The sequence below is a fragment of the Propithecus coquereli genome, unplaced genomic scaffold, assembly GCF_000956105.1.
Source record: "Propithecus coquereli isolate 6110/MARCELLA unplaced genomic scaffold, Pcoq_1.0 Scaffold658, whole genome shotgun sequence".
In the NCBI taxonomy this organism is placed as follows: domain Eukaryota; kingdom Metazoa; phylum Chordata; class Mammalia; order Primates; family Indriidae; genus Propithecus; species Propithecus coquereli.
Window position 1 is genome coordinate 157510 of NW_012152596.1, and position 19305 is coordinate 176814.

Genomic DNA, 19305 nt, shown 5'->3' on the forward strand with positions numbered 1-19305 from the left:
CCCTCACACCCACCCTCACACACACACACACCCTCACACACATCCTCACACACACAGACACACACACCCTCACACACACACACACTCTCACACCCACACACACACACACACGGCAGAGAGCACTTTCTTCTTAGGGCCTGCTCACTGGTCCTAAATCTATTAAACACTGTTTCAAAAAATTCCCTTGTTTTACCAATCAGAGCAAATATTACATAAAAGGTGAAGTTTCCAAAAATCTAGTTTTATGTCCTATCATGACATAATTTTAAGAAATACATTACAAGCAAAAGAGAGCTGGGGCTTGGGTAGATGTTTTTACTGTGTTATGTTAGTATCATAAAACTATTTTAAACGGTTCCCAAATCTATAAATGTTACTTGTATTAAGTCTTTGCACTTATTTATTCCTGCTCACCTACCATGGTGCGTATCCTTTTTTATAAAAGAATTCAATAAGAAACTCAGTTACATTCTATAAAGAGCCACTTGAAAAGTTAGCTTTTCAGAACAATACATTACAGTGGATAAGAATTGCTTGTTACACAAAAATTACTTTCTTTGTCACGCATAGCTCTCTTTTACATTAGGCAGAAAAACACTGCATTTACTTCATCTTAGGATATTTGATGAAAAATTAATGGTCTGTTTTCTCAAAATTTGCCAGTGGGTTTTGTCTCAAAATACACAAAGGGCTTTGATTAATCCTATCATTTAAAGATACTTTAGAAAACAGGGCTACAAACCCTAAATATATTTCAAAAATCAGCAGTAATTACACACAGAAGAGACAGTGCTCACCAGCAAATACCCTAGGAAGAAACACACAGGTACAAACCACGTAACTTCTCCACAGGAGTCAGGACAGACAGCCACCACGGCTGGTGCCATTGTGGGGACGCAGGGCCATGGTCTTTTTGAGCTCCTGGTAGCTCCAGTGCATGTGCTCCACTTCTGCCCTGTGCTGCGCCCGAGCCTGGCTCAGCTCCTCCAGCAGGTGCTCATTGGTGCTGACCAGGGAGCTGGAGGAGGACAGGCCGCGTCAGCCCTTGCTGGGCCCTGGCTCTGCTTCCTCCCCAGCAGCCCTCACCTGGCCAGGCCTGCCCACCTCAGCCCACTGGCACCCAACCCCTGCACACAGCCAGGCTTGTCCCACCACCAGGCCGTACCAGGCCCACCCAGCTGTCCTGCTGGCTGCTGCCCACCTCCTCCCTCTAGGCCAGGTGGTGCTGGGGCCGCCCTGCAGGAATGAGTGAATGAGCTGACCAGGCAATGAGCAAACAAATGGCTCCCCCCATTCCAGCCCTGCATGGTTTTCTTGAAAAGATGATGATAACTTTTACGGCTAGCAAAACAATGTGTTGATTCCAGAAAAGATCCAGAGACTGAACTATTTCTAATTCCCAAATACAGTAATTCTGACATAGTAGCAGTGTAATAGAAAATTTGTGATTTTCAATATCGCTAACCATTTTTATTTCAGAAGGGATTTTAGAAAGAAAGTGCTGCTGCATTTTACCAACTCTGTCACCCCCAGTCAGCAGTGACTTAAGGACATCTGGAGTGTCACAAGCATTATATAAAGCAGGGCACACTCAACTCAGCCATTTTAGCCACAAAGACAACAAACCCATATGCAGGCGCTGGCTCCGTTTGCTTGGACCACCGTAATAGACGCTGGCTGGGCAGAGCTCAGACTGGACACGATCAGCAGGAATTCCAGGGGCATCAGGAGGCTATGCCCCCTGCCTTGTTCACATTTAGGCCACAGTGCTCAGAGAGAAGCACCACCAGCACCTTGACCTGCCACAGATGGGCCGTCAGGTACCAGGCTGGTCAGTCCCTGCCATGACTGGCCTGCACCTGTGGCTGTCACATTCTCCTTCCTTCTGCTCTTCCCCATCTGGTCTCAGTTCAATCTCACCTTTCAGAAGCCCCTTCCTCTCTATAACTTATGCCTATGATGGGCCCCTAGGGGTCTGTGGCCTTCAGCCTGAACAGGGCCTGGCTGTGCCTATGATCAGACTGCACCAAAACCCAGAGGGTGTGGTAGCCTCTGCCCAGGGAGTGGGAGTGAGAGAATAGGATGACGGGAGGGCAGATGAGGGCCAAAAGGAGGTGAGGGCACTGACCACAGGCTGCCTTCCCTGCTGGGCGACAAGACATGGCTCACACAGCTACACCACTCGGCCCAGAGTGACCTGTCCTTGCCTTGGCAGCTCACCTCCTTCCGGAGGCCAACATCCTCTCTGCACCAGCCTCCACCCACTTCCCATCACGCGAGTCTCTGAACAGAAGTTGAGCTTCTGCCTTGATGGTCCCAGTGCCCAGTACACTCCTCACCACCCTACACCAGGGAGTGAAGGTGGAAGCTCCATGTTCTAAGTGAGCAGCCAGGAAGTACAGGGAAGGTACAGGCAGCAGGCACATGGCCCAGTTGGGCCAGGACACTCTACCCATGTCACACCATCTTACATGTGCCTCTCATCTCCCCTGGCCACACCTCACAGCCCACACTTCACAGGTCACACCTCAGTCTACACTTTACAGTCCATATTTCACAGATCACACCTCATGGTCACACCTCGCAGTCCACACTTCATACGTCACACCTCATGGTCACACCTCACAGGTCACACCTCATGGTCACACCTCACAGGTCACACCTTATGGTCACACCTCATGGTCCACACCTCACAAATCACACCTCACAGTCTACACTTCACAGTCCACATTTCACAGATCACACCTCACAAGTCACACTTCACAGGGCACACATCACCATCACACCTCATAGTCTACATTTCACAGGTCACACCTCACGGTCACATCTCTAGGTCCACACTTCACAGATTATACCTCACAAACAAGTCACATTTCATAGTCCACACTTCACAGGTCACACTTCATGCTCACACCTCATGGTCACATCTCATAGGTCCCACTTCACAGGTCTCACCTCACAGTCCGTATTTCACAGGTCACACCTCACAAGTTCACACCTCACAGTCCACATTCCATGGGTCACACTTCACAGGTCATACTTCACAGCCATACTTCACAGGTCTATACCTCACAGGTCACATCTCTAGGTCCACACTTCATGGATCTATACCACAAGGGTCACACCTCATAGGTCACACCTTACAGAATACTACTACAGGAAGAGCCTCACTTTTCACTGAGAGAGGGAAGTTCATGGAATTTTCAAGTCAACATAGTGGTGCACGTGGGTCCTGGATGGCAACTGCCAAGACTCGCCATCAGCTGCCCCTCAGTGCCTTCCTGGCATGACACAGGCCAGCCCCACACCCCCTGTGCCGGGTCTCCTCCCCTCAGCTCCTGCCACCCAGGCCTCCCAGGCAGGCACCTGTGGCTCTCCTGCAGCATCTGGGTGAGTTCCTGGATCTTGTCATAGTGCTCCAGATGCTGCTTTAACTCCACAATCTCACCAGAGAGCCTCTTCACACTTGTTTGAAGTCCTCAAAGAGAACAAAGTATAGCTTTATTTACTGAAACGTATTCATACATTTTGAAAACAAAGTCAATTCTAGATTTAAACTGGATCTAGGTTTCAAGAAAAAAATATCGCTGGAAAAAAATCCATTTTTATGAGACTCAAAGAAAGGGTGAACACAAATGCAAGGCCTCACCTGACGTGTCTGACCATTTCTACCCCAGGGCCCACCTCTGGCTCCCCTCCTTGGAGTGGAAGCTGTGGAAGAGCCACATCCCTGCGTAGAGGGTCCTGGCAGTGGCTGGAGGCTCCTCCAGGATCTGCGGGCTGGCTGGGCCTCTCTTCCACCAGGAAACAAACTCTGCTCCTGAGGGGAGGGCCTGTGTCTTTGAGGCAAAGCACTGAGAAGCCCACCTGTCTCTGACGTGCCCTCTGATTTCACACCTGTCAGTGAGGGAGCATGTCATTGGTTTCTACTGACACAATTCCCATCTCCTTCTGGGTTTCTAACTCAAGAGGGGAAGAGATAAATTACTTATTGGCTCCCCAAATCCAAACATGGGATACAAGTAAACCCACATTTAGAAACACCACTGCAAAACTACACAATGCCAGAGACCAGGCGAAAGCCGGAGTGGGCAGTTTATGGGTACTGACACCGATGGCAGATTCTCCTCATCAAGTCCCACAACAGTGGAAGAGCACCCGCAAGTATTAAGACAACCCCACTCAGAATCCCCATCTACTAACACGTCCACTGCAGGGCATGAAGGAATTTTGGGAAGAGGGCAGTAACAGCATGGTTTCGAGATCTTCCAGAATCTCCACGTTAGTCAAACCAGGACTATCGGATGGCAAAACCAGAGCCCCACGGACAACATTACAGCCCCCCTGTGACAAGAAAGCCTCAAGATCCCAAACGTCAGAGGCTGTGACAAACCCCCGACACCCACAAGTCACGCATGTTGTCCACATTTGTGGGGGTGAAGCAGCGGTCAACAGTGGGGCAGCTGGCAGATCCGAGAATGGGAGGACCCGCAAGTGTCCTGTTCCGCTGGGAACCACAGCCCCGCCCCTCTAGTGAGGGTGAGACCAGGCTGTGTGCAGTCTGGAGGGGCTGGGGCAACCCTGTGACCCCTCAAAACTGACCTGCCCAGTCCCTTCAAGAACAGGGCCCACTGGTGCAGGGTCAAGGTCAAGGCCACCAGAGCGAAGGTTGGGGAGGGAACAGGACCTGAAAATCCCCCAAAGAAGGCTGCCAGATTTTTGATCCATGAGATCAGACAAGCTGTCCTGACCCTGACTCCTAGAAATTCAAGAGAACAAATTTCAGGTGAAGAAGAACAGAAAAGTATTAAAGTCAAATCTCCCACATTTTTATAAGACAAAGGGTAAGAGCACAACAGCATCCCGGCGACAATGCAAGCCAGGCCCACAGAACAGACCCAAACCATAACCCACTATTTTAAAACAAGCTAAAGACAAAAAGGAAATGATATAAGACATGAAAGAACAGAATCAGAAAATGTCAGGAAAGAGGTGACTAAACTTGGGAAAGAATTAGCAACAAAAGAAAAAAATCACACTAGAAACGAGGCCTAAGCTAGAAAGAACCCAAGAGAAAGTACAGTAAGTCCTCACTCAGCGTGGTTGCCGGGTTCCCGCAAACTGCTTTAAGTGAAACAACGCACATCGAAACCACTTTTACCAAAGGCTTATGGATATAAGCAAGAGTTAAGTTCCTACAGCACATTTTTAGTCACAAAAACATCACTGAACTTCTAGATAAAGATCAAAACACTTCTAATATTAAACATTAAAGTAAATGTGAGCTATAGATATATTTAACGCAGATTAATATTCCAGTTCAGGGCTGTGGCTGGCCGAGGCCTATCCTGGCAGCTCAGGGCAGGCACAAGGCAGGCACCAGCCCTGGGCAAGATGCCACCCCGTCGCAGGATGCACTCACACACCCGCGCTCACTCACACTAGGATAGTCTAGGCTGCCGATGACCCTGCACGCACAGCCTTTGGATGTGAGAGGAAACTGAGTACCTGGAGAAAACCCACACAGATGTGGGGAGAACGTGCAAACTCCATGCAGACAGTGGCTCTGGCGGGGAATTGATTTTTTTTTCTCATCAACTTTATAACAAAAAAACATTGAACAAAATGATGTCATGTCTTAAAGAAACGTAAGATGAAAGGAAAAATTATGCAAATAAAAAAATGATAAAGAACCCTTACCACTCAATAAAACAAATCAATATGGCTCACGCCTGTAATCCTAGCACTTTGGGAGGCTGAGGCAGGAGGATTGCTCAAGGTCAGGAGTTTGAGACCAGCCTGAGCAAGAGTGAGACCCCATCTCTACTAAAAAAATAGAAAGAAATTAGCTGGACAACTAAAAAAATATATATAAAAAAATTAGCCAGGCATGGTGGCGCATGCCTGTAGTTCCAGCTACTTGGGAGGCTGAGACAGGATCACTTGAGCCCAGGAGTTTGAGGTTGCTGTGAGCTAGGCTGACACCATGGCACTCTAGCCCAGGCAACAGAGTAAGACTCTGTCTCGGAAAAAAAAAAAAAAAAAAAAATGGGCAAAAGATCCGAGTACTTTGTCTCATCTGTGGCTGCTTTTGTGTTACAAAGGCACGGTGAGTTGGGACAGAGCCCATTAGGCCCATGAGCCCTGAAATATTTTCACCTGGCCCTTAAAGGAAGTCCTGGGACTCCTGGGAGATGAGAGTGGGAAGAGGCTCAGCCTGCAGTCCTCAGTGAGGCGCAGATTAGATCTTTCAGGAGAATCCACATCATGCGCAGCAGAGGCTACCAAGGAAAACAGACAACACCATCAATACTACCTTGTCTAAAACCCAGGTGCCTGAACTTGAAATACTGAATATACTTTTGTAAACATGGCAGAACAGAACCCAAGAAAGCAAATGAACATTGTCCGGATCTGGAAGAAACAGTGACCAAGAGAAAAAGCCACAGGACATCTGCTGGGAGAGACACAGCCCAAGTAGAAACGCAGCCTGAATCTCTAACACGGAGAGAGGCAGGGCGACAGGCTCCCTCCCCAGTTCCACAGCACCACGACCACAGGAAGGTACCGGAGGAGGTTGCTAAGAAAAGTCAAAGAAAACCATGAGCAGTAAACTCATGTGGTGACCAGGCCACCCTGCAGACCTGCATGGGGCCAGTGTCGTCGCCTGGGACAGCAGTGGCAGGTGTGGCGAGGACGGGGTCACTGCTCCTTTCTGCTCAGCTCTCTTTCCACACAGGGCCCCCAGGGTGTGCTCCACAAACACGCACCAAGGCCGCCTTCGCAGGAACCGGGGAGGGAGGGGCTCGGATCCCCACTCAGAAGTAGTACTTGCTGTGTCTGACTGCTAGCTATTTAAAATGAAGACTACATATCCATATTTGAAAACTTAAATTTCACAAAGTGATGTCACCAAATAAACTATGAACTTACCAGTGATCTGCAAACTTAATGTAGCTGAAGCATCTGCATTTTTAACTTCTTTTTTCACGCTGAACAAAAGAGATTTCAAGCTACTATTCTCCTCCAAAGATTTGTCTAAATGTTGTCTCAAGTCATCCTAAGGAACACAGAATACACTTAAAATACACAAGTCAAATTCAGTAAAATGCATGTAAAAAATAAAATGAAACCTTTTGATAATCCTCAGAGTTTGTTTTCTTTTCCATAACTCTGAATCGCAATGTGAGAGCAATAACCACATTTCACTGCGCAGCTTCCTGCCAGCAAGACGTCCCTGCCCAGCACTGCAGCACCTTGGACCTTGGGGGTGGGAGACAGAGAAGGCGGATAGGGTCCCAGTTCTGCAGACACACCACACGAGTCCCCCTGCCAGGCGTGTGTGCAGCTGCTGGCCCTGCCCCTTCCAACAGCCCCATGGTCACCGCAGGTCCCTACAGGAAGCCCTTTGCGTTTGGGCTCCGCGGCCACCCCTGTTCACAGGGGGGAACTGTGGCTGGGCCCCTTACAGTCCTCAAAGCGTGGAGAAGACACTGAGCACACAATGAGATGTTGAAGAGCGGGGTGGGGGGCCAGGGCCACTGTCTGAGCCAGCCACACGGCAGCATCTGCCCGGCAACATCTGCCACACGGCAGCATCTGCCCCGGCACTCCCAGCCCCTCCCTGGAGACCCTCCTGCGCCCTGGAGTCCTGGTGACAAGGGAGCCATCCAAGCCGCCTGCAGCTGCAGCCAGGGTCCCGAGGACCCGCAGTATCACCTGCTTGCGCTGCCCCGGTACCAGCAAAGGCACATCCAGGGTCTAAGGCTCTGGGAAGACCTCGCCTGCTTCCTCCAGGGGAGCTATCACCTGGGTCTCCATGAGACATGAGCACGCATGTTCAGGAACCTCTGCTCTGCTCTTCACTCGGCAAGTCGCCTGCTTACACACGTGCCTGCCAGGCCCCTTGGTGTCCGTGGCAAAAGCTGGTCGCTGGTCCGAGGTCATTTCTCTCAGGCTCACCTTTCAATTCCTTCGCTCCAGGGTCTCCTCACACTGCTTCCTCCACACTCTGCCGCCCGTGCAGCACTCCCGGTTCCACGGGGGTGAGCTCCATGAAGCAGGGCTCTGGGCTCCCAGCTCTCAAAGTCTAGGCTGTGACGAGCGTAGGTAGCAGTGGATGGACTGGGCACGTCTGCCTGAGAGAACACGTGGTTGGGAGTGGGGCCTCCACCTTCGTTGCAGGAGACGCGACTGCAGCTGTCCAAGAAGCACCACCAAGTTTCACGTGACCACAGGGTGAACGTCTTCACCACGCAGAATACACTCGAGCTTGGCACAGACCTTCTGGAATGACAGAGGCATCTCCCTGGAAAGCAGCACCTGCCAGCCCACAGGGCTCCTGCCCCGAGCTCCAGCTGTCCCGGGCTATGCCACCACAGCAATCCTGGCCACGCTCTGCTGACCACCACTTCCCTAGGAAGGGGTCGATGGGTGGACCTGAAGAAGCACCAGCAGGACTTGGGGCTGCTAGAATGTTCCGGATCACCCGCCCGGACAGGGAACCCTGGGCCACTCCCATCCTGTGGCCTGAGACTATGCGGAGGATGAAGGAGCATCCACTGGGCCACGTCTGTGCATGACGTCCACACTGGACAGCACAAAGCGGACTCTTGGGCTCTGTCTGTCTGGATCCAGCTGGGGCCAAGCGCAGCAGGTAAGGGGTGTGCCCGTTGCATCTGCACCCATCCCCCACGTTGCCATTCACAGGCCGTGCGTGTCCCACGGTCGACGGTCCTGCGGAAAAGATGCTTTGCGTGGCAACTGCGGTCCAGGCTTGCTTTGCAGATGCAGGAGCTATTTGTGCATCTGGGACTGTATCATCTCACTGCCTTCCTTTTTCTCTAAAAACGAGGTTTTGTGTGGGGTCTCTGAAAGGTAGGTTCTCACAAAAGAGAGATAGTAAGTGCCTGTCAGACAATCCAGAAGTCCCAGCCATCACGGCCATTTCCACTCCTCTGCACAGATGAGGGCTCACGCAGACGCCAGGCAGGCAGCACCAGTGGCCCGGCGACCCCTCCTGGTGTGCTGGCCTCGCAGGCCTCCCCTCGCGGAAGGGCTCCAAGGCTGGCCGAGCCCTGGCTCTCGCTGGCCCCCCGCCCCGTGTTCTGAGGGCTCTGGCAGCCAGTGAGAGGCAGAGGTCAAGCCAAGACCTCCCGCGAGTGAGCACTGGGGGACAGCCCCGACCCAGGTGAGACTGTGGCCAGCTCCACGTCCCGGACCTGCAGACCCCCGAGATGCTAAGTGCATATTGCTTTAGGCCACTCATTTCGGGGTAATCCGTTATGCAGCAATGAATAACCTGCCCAGAGGGGTTAAGTGCCTTGCCCAGTGGACCCAGCTGGCAGCCCCACAGCTGAGCCGCTCAACGGGGGGATGCTAGCTTTTTAAAGTATCGACTTTTTAAAAGGAGAACATCTCAATGGTCTGAAATACCATAAAACCTGTCTAGGCTCAGCCTGGGCCCCAGCTTGCCCTTGGGTGCCACCTGGCGGGAAGAGCCCTCAGGTCACACAGAGCAATGCCCTGGTAGCCGGCAGGCAGGACACAGCAAGGACCAGGGCGGTGGCCTCAGTCCAGTTCCGTCCCCCCAGCCCAGCCCTCCAAGAAGAGAAGGCAGCTGAGCAGCACCACCGCCAGCTCAAAGTGAAGCATCTGCAGGGCCTGGGAGTGGAACAGAGGCAGGTGGTACCCCCAGAGGGCAGCCAGAGCCCAGCAGGAAGGGACACGCAGTGCCACAGCTGAGGGCAGCTGAGGGGTGGTGCGGAGTCAAGAGGTTGCCCTCGTCCCATGGAGTCGAAAGCACATTTCCACCCAGCCCCGTGGACACATGGGGACAGCACAGGGCAAGGCTCACCATCTCCTTCCGAGTGCGGCTGAGCTCGGCCGTCACCTCGCCCACCTTTGCAGTGTACCACTGCTGCTGGCTGGCCAGGTGACTTTGCAGAGATTCATTCTCAAGAGTCAGGTAGCCGACTTCTTCATTCACAACCACTGAATTGTCCTGAGCTGCTGTAAATTCTTGAACAGAGGACAAAATGTGTCTTGCCTGAGCTAGGAGTAAAAATCAAATATTATCACAGCATTAATATTTAAAGGATGAAATACAGACAAAGCATGTTCGATACATTTTGAATTGCACGGACCACGCACAGGCTTGGGGAGCGGCAAAGGGAAGCCGGTACCATAAAACCGCCTCGCTCCGGTATACCTAGGTCTAGCTGTGGGCGGGGTGGAGAACAGAGGAAATGGCTTTCATTCCAGAAGAAAAGTGACCAGTGAGAGATGGCTGCTGATCACGGACAGCCATGTCTGGCAGGCCTGGCGGGCGCTGTAGCAGCTCGCCGCACCTTCACCGGGCACTGACGGCACCTGGCCCGGGACCTGCTGTGCAAACCACGGCCAGCAGCTCCACACAACAGGCCAGCCCCACTGCTACCGCCAGCTAGAACCAGCTCAGGAAGCTCCTCCACGGCCCTGCCCTCACGAGAGGGTGGAGATTTATACATTTATGGGGCTAGGATCCAGGGGCTGCAGCTTCTCAGGGCGTCCCAACTCGAGGAGGAGCTGTGGGGCCACAGCACGTATGCAGGGTCAGGAGCCGCCGGGGCGGTGCTCAGGGTGTAAGGGGACCAGCGAGCTGGTGAGGCCCGGCCCCCAAGGGACACTAGCAGCCACACCCAGGCTGCAGGACAGACAGAAGGCAACCGACTGGGGACGCAGCGGCTCCTGGTCTCATAGCACGACCCTGGATGAAGACCCTGCTGTTCCTACACCGGCCACCTGACAGAAACAGAGTCAAGGCCTCTCTGGGGGGACCGTCCTCCCAGGCTCCAAGTTGCTCCCACCAAAGCTACACAAGTCCAGGGTGCTGCACACGGTGCCAGCATGCGGGGCACTGGGAGAAGGTGCGGCAGCAAATCCCCACATGAAAACCTGGCATCTGTGGGCAGCATCCGCAGCGAACTGAGACGACGAGCTACCTCCACAAACCCCAGGGCCCCTGCTGCGGCAGGAGGCAGAAGAGACGTCAGGCCCCGGTGCCAGGACAACTACACAATGCTCGGAGCCCCACGCGGTGCACACGCAGACCCCAGGACCCGGATGCTTCCTGGGGCTGAGCCGCTCACATCCCGACTCACTGAGGAACACCTCGTTGCTGTGCAGGGACCTGCAGCCATCCCAGTACTTGTCCACCAGGTCCAGGAGCGCCTCTAGGAGCACCACCTCCAGCGCAGCCTTCTCCCCGGGCAGAGCTGCTGAGCGCAATTTGGGTGACAACTGTGGAAACAAAATCATGACGCCAGCCGGTTCCTCCATCAAACGAGGTCTCTAACACCAGTGTACACCCCCAGGTGTGCCTGCTGGCAGGGGCAGGGGGGCCGTGAGGCTGCTGTCCTGTGCCCGCAGGAGGGGCACGTTGGCGGCACCTGTCCCACAGCTGGCTGGTGCTCATGTGGGGTCAGGGAAGGGGACGACAGGACAGGGCAGCCCCAGCATGCCCCCAGCTCGAGCAGGACCCTTGCCCCTTCCCCTCAATCCAACGAGACAGGATACACACAGACCGTGGCCAGGCCACATGGCAACACACAGCTCTGCCCGCAAGTCTGCCTGCTCTCTCCCAGCCAGGCTTGCGGGACGCCAGACAGTCGCTCTAGGCAGTGGTCTAGGAAGTCGAGCAACGCCCCGGGCAGCCATCACTGGATTTGTGCCTCCAACTCAGGACCGACCAGGAAAGTCAGAGACACCCCCCGTCCTGCCACAGGGAGGCCCACAGCCTTCCTTCCCTGCTTCCGCGTGTGCTGCGCACTCCTCTGCCCGCCTGAGTCTGCCTGTCTAGCAAGCGCTGAGTCACCAGCCTCTGGCTGGTCTCCTCCCGGTGGCCCTCCCCATGACCACAGCAGGCACACCTCAAAGTGTCCAGCGGGGCCAGGCAGCAGAGGCAACAGAGGGGCTGTCCATGCGACCTTGGGTCCCTCTGATGGGGAGAACTCTCTGGAAAACCACGGACGCGTTTCCAGGACTCGCCCCTCGTGACAGGGTCACCAAGGGCTCCAGCCGGCCGAGTACCAGCAAGTCGGGCAAGGCCCCGCCCACCCGTTTCTGCGCTTCTACCTCAGACCACATGCAGGAGGGGTGTAACGCGCGGGCCAGCTTCCGCCAGAACAGAGGCAGCAGACACTGAGGAAGAGCACAGCTCAGAGCAACACCCATTCTGGGACACGGGCGACACTGAGAACATACACAGTCCCGTGTGGCTGAGCGGCGCTAGGGGTGGCTGCCGTCCCTAGCTCACCTCTCTGGCATCGGTTGCGCCCTGAGACCGCTGCTCTTCCGCTCCCGATGAAAAGGTCCTCTCACTCCTGCCTTCGGAGCCGTTCTGTCTGCTCAGACTCTCCGTGGGGCTGGAGGGCCCATCAGTCCTCTCCAGGCAGCTCAGACATTCCTGGTCCGAGGGCCCCTGGAATCTCCCACCAGGCATTCTTCGCTTCCTGTACTTTTCAGGGCCAGACAAAGGACGCAGCACCTTCTGTCCTGACAAACTTGACTTCTGAGAAGAGGAAGAGTCCTCAACATCCACGGAGTCTGTAACACAGAGAGGACCAAGCCCTCGTGAGACCAAATTCTCTGGGCTCAGGGGCCAGTATCACAATTTTTAGAAAGTATGTACGTGTGCACACGTGTGCACATACATATGTACATACACAGGTGTGTATGCACGTACACACATCCACACCTGCACACATGGAGGGCGGGGGTGGAGGGCAGACGGGAAGGGCGTGAACGTGCGGAGTCTGCGGGAAGCAGATACGAAGCGTGCCTGTTCTGCTGTGGCAGCTTCTCCGTAAGCGTGTGCACTCTGATGCCTCACATGGACTGTGCTTCGATGCGGGCTCTGAGCAACATCAAGCATCTGCACGTTTCTGCAGAGTGGTGAAGGGGTAAGATGTCACGGCCCATCCCGCGACTCTGCTGACCACTGTGCCCGAGGAGGTGTGGGACACAGGGCACGCGGGACCCGGCCTAGGGAAGGACGATGAAAGCAGGAGGGTAACCCTGGCCTCGGCCACAGCCTCAGCTCCAGGTGACCATGCCACGGCTCACGGGGGCTGGCAGGTCACCACCTGGCTGTTCTCCCTCTGACCAAGGGCCCAAAGAAGCCTCTGGGAGGTGCCGGTTCACTCACACCGGGAGGTTTCCTGATGCTCTAGCCACACAGATGCATATGACGCTCTCAGTTAACTTAGCGCGCAGTCTTCTGCACCTTACTGCCCTGATCCGGGCCGTGTATTAACAAGAAAGTGAGTGTGTGAGTGAGAGAGAGCAAAGGGTGGGGGAGGGAGAGAGTGTGCGTGTGCACGCATGTGCAGAGAAATAGCACCTCTTTTTACAGACCATGAATCTAAAGTAGGGATGGATTGTAAATTTCTATGTACTACATACTTTGCTAAGACATTTTAGACAGTTCCACAAACAAATACAAAAAAGGAGAACAGGAGAAATTTCATAATAATAGCAGACATCGTGAGAAATAGTTAGGTGCTTACAAAAGAACCGATGGAGAAGAATTGGCAGGGCTGAGTGCTGCCACGGATCGAACGTGCCCCCAAGCTCACGTGTTGGAAATGCAATTGCCACTGTGACAGCATGAAGAAGTGGGGCCTTCAAGTGGTGATCAGGTCACAAGGGCTCTGCTGTCATCGTGGGAGGGTGCTCCTGATAAAAGGGTAAGCTCAGCCCCGTGTAACGTCTGTCTCTTGCGTTTGCTTCTGCCTGCCACCTACCGCCACACAATGGCTCTCGCCAGGTGCTGGTGCACACTCTGGGACTTCCCAGCTCCAAAACCACACGCCACATAAACTTCTGTTCTTTATCAATTACCCAATCCCTGGCATTCTGTTGTAGCAGCAGCAAACACATAAACGCATGCATGGTTACCTGGGTGTGGGGGGAAGCGGACGTGTGGCCCGCAGGCGCACTGAGCCTCCGGCGCAGCTCCACGCTGTGGTGGCTGCTTCACACAGCAGCCTCGGGGGCGGCTCCTCCTCTCCTGGCACTGCTGCGCGGAGTCCCCACACTGGTGCCACACTGATGGAGGGCTCAACAGATGTCTGGACTCTATTTTATTAAAGCACATTCCAACAGTGTCATTTCATTAAAAGTTACATTTTAAGCATTCGAGAGTGTATGGTATCTATCTATTAACTGCGTTTTCTTTAAATCGATTAAATAGGAAAAAGACAACTGAGTGGGTTAGTCATGCATCAGCCAACGTTACGGCTCCACAAGCTCCAGAAGGACAGTCCAGAGCTGGGGCAGATGCCGTCAAGCGCAGGACCAACGGCGAAGCTGCAGCCACCAGGCAGTTGGGGGGGGTGAGGGTGCAAAGACAGGCGATCCCCACACAGAAGAATCTAGAAACAGACTCAGATACCTGATTTCAGCACGTGTGTCGAGGTATTAATAATTAAACGAGGACGAAATCTTTCCAATAAACGTCATTATAACACTCAGATACACAGCTGTCCCTCGGTGCCCACGGGGGACGGGTTCCAGGGCCCCCCAAGGACACCAAAGTCCAAGGGTGCTGAAGTACATGACGTAACCTGCGTGCATTCTCCTGCACGCTTCATGTCATCTCCATGTCACTTGTCACACCTGACGCAACCTAAACACCGTGCGGTGGGCGTGGTGGCGCTGAGAAAGGAGGATCGCCTGAGCCCAGGAGCTATAATCCAGCCTGCGCAACATAGCGAGACCCCCACATATAAAAAAAAATTAAGAATAGAAATAAGTAAAAAAATTTAAAATGCCATGTAAATAGTTGTTATACTGTCTTACTTTTTGTCTGTATTTTTTATTGTTGCATTAATATATTTCGAATATTTCCCACCCACGGTTGATGGACTCTCTGGATGCAAAACCAGTAGATAAGAGGGGCCAACTGTATGCGGGGGTCTTGACTCCCCAACCCACAACACGTAAAAACTAACCCAGAATGTGAACTGCCGGGACACAGACCACAGGGCATCTGCAGGCAGGCACAGGAGCACGGGGTGGACAGAGCTCCTCATAGGACACAGAAGGCCCAAACCATTAAAGAAAAAACTCATAAACAGGCCTTCATTGAAATTGGAACTTCTGGTCTTTGAAGCATTGGTAAGGAAATGAAAAGGCCACAGAATGGGAGAAAATCTGCAGTACTGACGTCTGAGAAAGGGCTGTATTCGAAAACCACAAAGGACCCTCACGACTCAACACCAAGAACAGGAACAACCCCACTCAAAAGCGGGTGGGCAGAGGTGAATAGAGGAGTCACAAAAGATGAACAAACGGCCGGTATTTCAACATCAAGTCTCCAGGAAAACGCAAATTAAACCGTGACACGCCATGGGGAGGAGCCAGAACAGAAGGGGCCGGTGGTGCCGAATGCCGATTGGGATGTGGCTCAGGCCACAGGTGAATCTGGGATTTCAGCCCAAAACTCACGTCTCAGCCTGCTGTTGGTTTCATGAAAAGCTCTCAGAAACTCGTAACGGCACAGGAACGAAGGAAGCCAACGCTTGTGAACAAGTCCCAGTGGCAAGCAGAGTCCCTGGGCCGAGCACACCAAGTCCTCACCCTGAGTGGAAAGTCCACAGTGTCCTGGTCAGCCCTGGGGTCTACACTGGGCAGCCTGGGCTTGGTATGTGCTGAGAGCAGCCACGTCGCCCCTGTGGCTAACGTGGGTGACAGCTCTGCTAGCCACGGACACGTGACCTTCCTGTTTGTTTTACACGGTTTACCTTTTCCCGTGATCTGAGAAGAATAAAATTTAAATAACCATGCACTATGACTATGCTCGACTCAAATACATTAACTTTCCCTTTTATAATTCTGTCGTCCAAATTGCTGGCATTCAAAAGCACACAAAGACTTCACAAAGAGCCCATCCTTGCAGGTAGGCCTCGTAAGAGGCACACACCTGTGCGTGCTGAAGCCCGTGACTACTAGCACGCAGGCCCCGCGAGGGCCGAGCAGCACACCTTGGGAACTGCACGCGTTGGCCTCGTGCTCCTGCTGGCCGGAGCCTGTGCTCCCAGGAGGATTGCGCAAGTCCCACTCGCACTCAGCAATGAGGTTCAGGACTGCCTCGTCGTCCGCGTCCATGGCTGAGCACGTCCTGGCTGAGGAGTCGGTGCCCGTGGCTCTGGAGTGGCGAGGTCTGCAAAGAGAAGCAAATGCATCAGCGTGACTGCAGCCAGCGGTGCGCTCCCGCCACTCAGATCCTGAGGGGAACGCCCCCAGGTCTCTGAGAGGAGGAGCTGGGGCAGCCGTGGTGCAACGGGCCTCGTTAGCCTGCTCCCAGGGCAGCAAGGTCATGTGATGCCAGCACCCTGCCCACCAGCGGGCCAAAAGCAACAGTTCCGTGGAGTTCTTCTGTTCTGCGATCTTCCAGCAGGTTAAAATTCAACTTGCTCTTTTCTTAGTACATCCTCAATGAGATACACGTAATTGAGAAGATAAAGGACATCATGTCCCAACGTCTGTTTTTACGTTCAGGGAAACTATTTCCACGCTGACTACAATGTGAGGTGTGGTAGAACTCGACACGCCTGGCCAAGGGACCCTCTACGTGAAGGTGAATGCATTCAAAGCGGGCCTTGTCTCTTACAAAGGCAGTTTAAGAAGTCACTCTGCAAAGCGAGGACGCCGGCATCCACCGTGAATACTGCTTCCATGAGGCAGCGCATGTGGACGACCCCTGACCCACTGAAGGGGCCGGTCCTGCTCCCTGGTGCCAAGCCGAGGACTGGCAGTGCTCCAGAGTGCTGCACAAAGAAGGGGACCTGGGTTCTGGTGCTGGCTCTTCCCCCAGAAACCTGCCACCCGAGCACAGCTCGTGGGTCCACTGTCACCTCTGGGTGGGAAGGAGCCTGGCCCAGGTCATCGTTAGGTCCCTGAACTCGAATCTCTGTGACAATTCAGTCTTGAGACTATCAGACAGGCAGTGCTGGGTACCCACAGCTAAAGCTGTTGCATAGCAACACACGGCAATAGATGCTCAAGAAGACAGTCCTGTGGGATCTTAGTCACTAAAATACAAGTGTTTAGTGTCATTTTGATACTAAGCATACTCTATTCTAATTATCCAGATATTAAAAATCATGTATGGTATGAACAGTAATTTTACATAAAATGGCACTCCACGTGTTTGTACGTGCACTACAGAAAAAATGGAAAACTGTTGGTTATAGTTACATGGAGAGTGAACGGGGGAGGGAAGAGACTTTTACTCACTGTTTAAAAAATTAATTTCTATGATGTTTGCAATATTTATAATAATGAAATATTATTATAAAGTTCTTAAATATGTGAATCTAGAAAATACAGTAAGATATTAATAAGAGATCTATTGACTAGAATACAGCATTCCCAACCATGCTGAATAAAAATGCTTACTTTATTTCTCATATGTATTAATACAATGACAAAAGAGAAAAAAATCTGAAACATTCTTATAAATCAGAATATTAAAAATGTATTCAGCAAAAATGGCAGAGAAAGTTACTCCAAATTCAGCACCTCCACGAAAGCAACTAAAAACCAAGGGCGGGGTCAGGGACGGGATGCCAGAAATGACATTTTTGGATCTCTCTTAACCAAAGACTTGCACAGCCCAGGTCACGGTTACCCAGGAGCAGCTGCCGGTGAAGACAGTGACTCTGCGGTGCCTGAACGTGTCCTGTCTGACCCCCTGCTCCTCAGCCCCGCAGCAGCTGCGAAATGACAGCTAGATTTGAGGTGCACGTTGAGCATCCTTAACCCAAAAACCCAAAATCTGAAATGTTCCAAAATCTGAAACTTTTTGAGCACTGACATTTTTGAGCTCAAAGGAAATGCTCATTGGAGCATTTTGGATTTCAGATTTTTGGATTAGGGATGCTCAACTTGCAAGTATAATGCAAATAATCCAAACTCTGAAAAAACACAAAATCTAAAACACTTCCAGCCCCAAGCACTTCCAATAAGGGATCCTCAACCTGCGTTGATTACCCAGGACTTCAGGAAGCAGAACATACCTCGCTCACAAAGATGTGTAAGTGATTACCGTTCTGATCCGTCCCTGGAGGACCAGCTCACAGGCGTGCAGTGATTCCACCTAATGTGCCACTGGCAACCCTGCCGTGGCAGGAGGTGGGGCATTTGCTGAAGACATGTACAGGCTCACGTCCTGGTTGCTGCTGCCTGAGGTGATGGACGGCAGCTGGAGGGAACAGCAGCAAAGAAGCCTGGGAGAAAAGGCTTTGAAAAGCTCCAACATCCTCCTGGGAACCTAGAAGGCCACATGCACGATCGAGAAAGACCCGTGACGGCCCAAGCCCTTCTTGCCTCCTGGTGACCTTGAGGCTCTGTGGGAGCAAGAACGAAGGCTGAAGCAGAGCTGTGCACTCCCGGCTGAGCACGGGAGGCCCCAGCACACAGAGCCTTCTGCCATAGGAAATCTCCATCTAATTAGCTGGTCACTCAGCTGACGGAACAGAGACTTCAAGAGTCACACATAATAGAGAATACAGACCTTACAGAATGGGTTCAGACAAGCAAATAAGGATAACTACAACAAGCAATAACAGCAACAGATCCGGGGAGCAAAGAGAATCCAATTTCCAGAGTTGCCACGTTTTAATATTCAAAATGTGCAGTTATCAACAAAAATTAAAAGGGATATAAAATGACAAAAAGGTATGAACCATACGCAGAAAAAAATCAACAGAACTGTGCCTGGAGAAGTCTTTCTAGACAAAATTTGGGCCTGAAAAGTACAACCGAAATGAAAATTTCACTGGAAGTGCTCAATAAAAGATTTTGGTAGGCAGGAGGGTCAGCAAAATTCAACATAGGGTAGTTGAGGTTTTCCGGCCTGAGGAATAGGAAGAAAAAGCAGAATGAAGAAAAATGAACGATTTCAAAGACTCTAGGACACCATGGAGTGGACCAACATACATTTAATGGGAGACTCGGAAGAAGAGGAGAAAGAAAAGGAGCAGAAGGAATATTTGGAGAAATAATGGCTGCAAACTTCCCAAACTTGATGAGAAACATTAGTCTGCTGTGATATTGTGAAATACATATTTCATCTTCCTCCCCGTTCCAGCTCCTAAAACCTTTGGAATCTCCAGAGTGATATGTCTTTTGTATGCTTAAAAAAAAACCTGGGGACCCCCAGACAGCTTCAAGGTCAGGCTGGTCACCAGAAGGACAAGGCAGGATCAGAGGGCTGGGACCCTCAGCAGCCCCCAGGCGCCAGTGGGGAAGAAGGGCTGA

At 52.3% G+C, this 19305-nt stretch overlaps 1 protein-coding gene across 1 annotated transcript in view; it reads right to left on the reverse strand.

Annotated features, from left to right (window-relative positions):
- Positions 1–855: 855 nt before the first annotated feature.
- Positions 856–19305, reverse strand: part of CEP72 (centrosomal protein 72kDa) — a 44953-nt gene continuing 26503 nt past the window's right edge. The window contains exons 5-12 of the mRNA XM_012660134.1: positions 16026–16204; positions 13939–14118; positions 12296–12585; positions 11142–11280; positions 9857–10053; positions 6934–7060; positions 3367–3478; positions 856–1018 (exon numbers count right to left, since the gene is read on the reverse strand). Of these exons, the coding sequence (XP_012515588.1) occupies positions 856–1018; positions 3367–3478; positions 6934–7060; positions 9857–10053; positions 11142–11280; positions 12296–12585; positions 13939–14118; positions 16026–16204 (1387 nt within the window). The remainder of the gene's footprint in view (positions 1019–3366; positions 3479–6933; positions 7061–9856; positions 10054–11141; positions 11281–12295; positions 12586–13938; positions 14119–16025; positions 16205–19305) is intronic.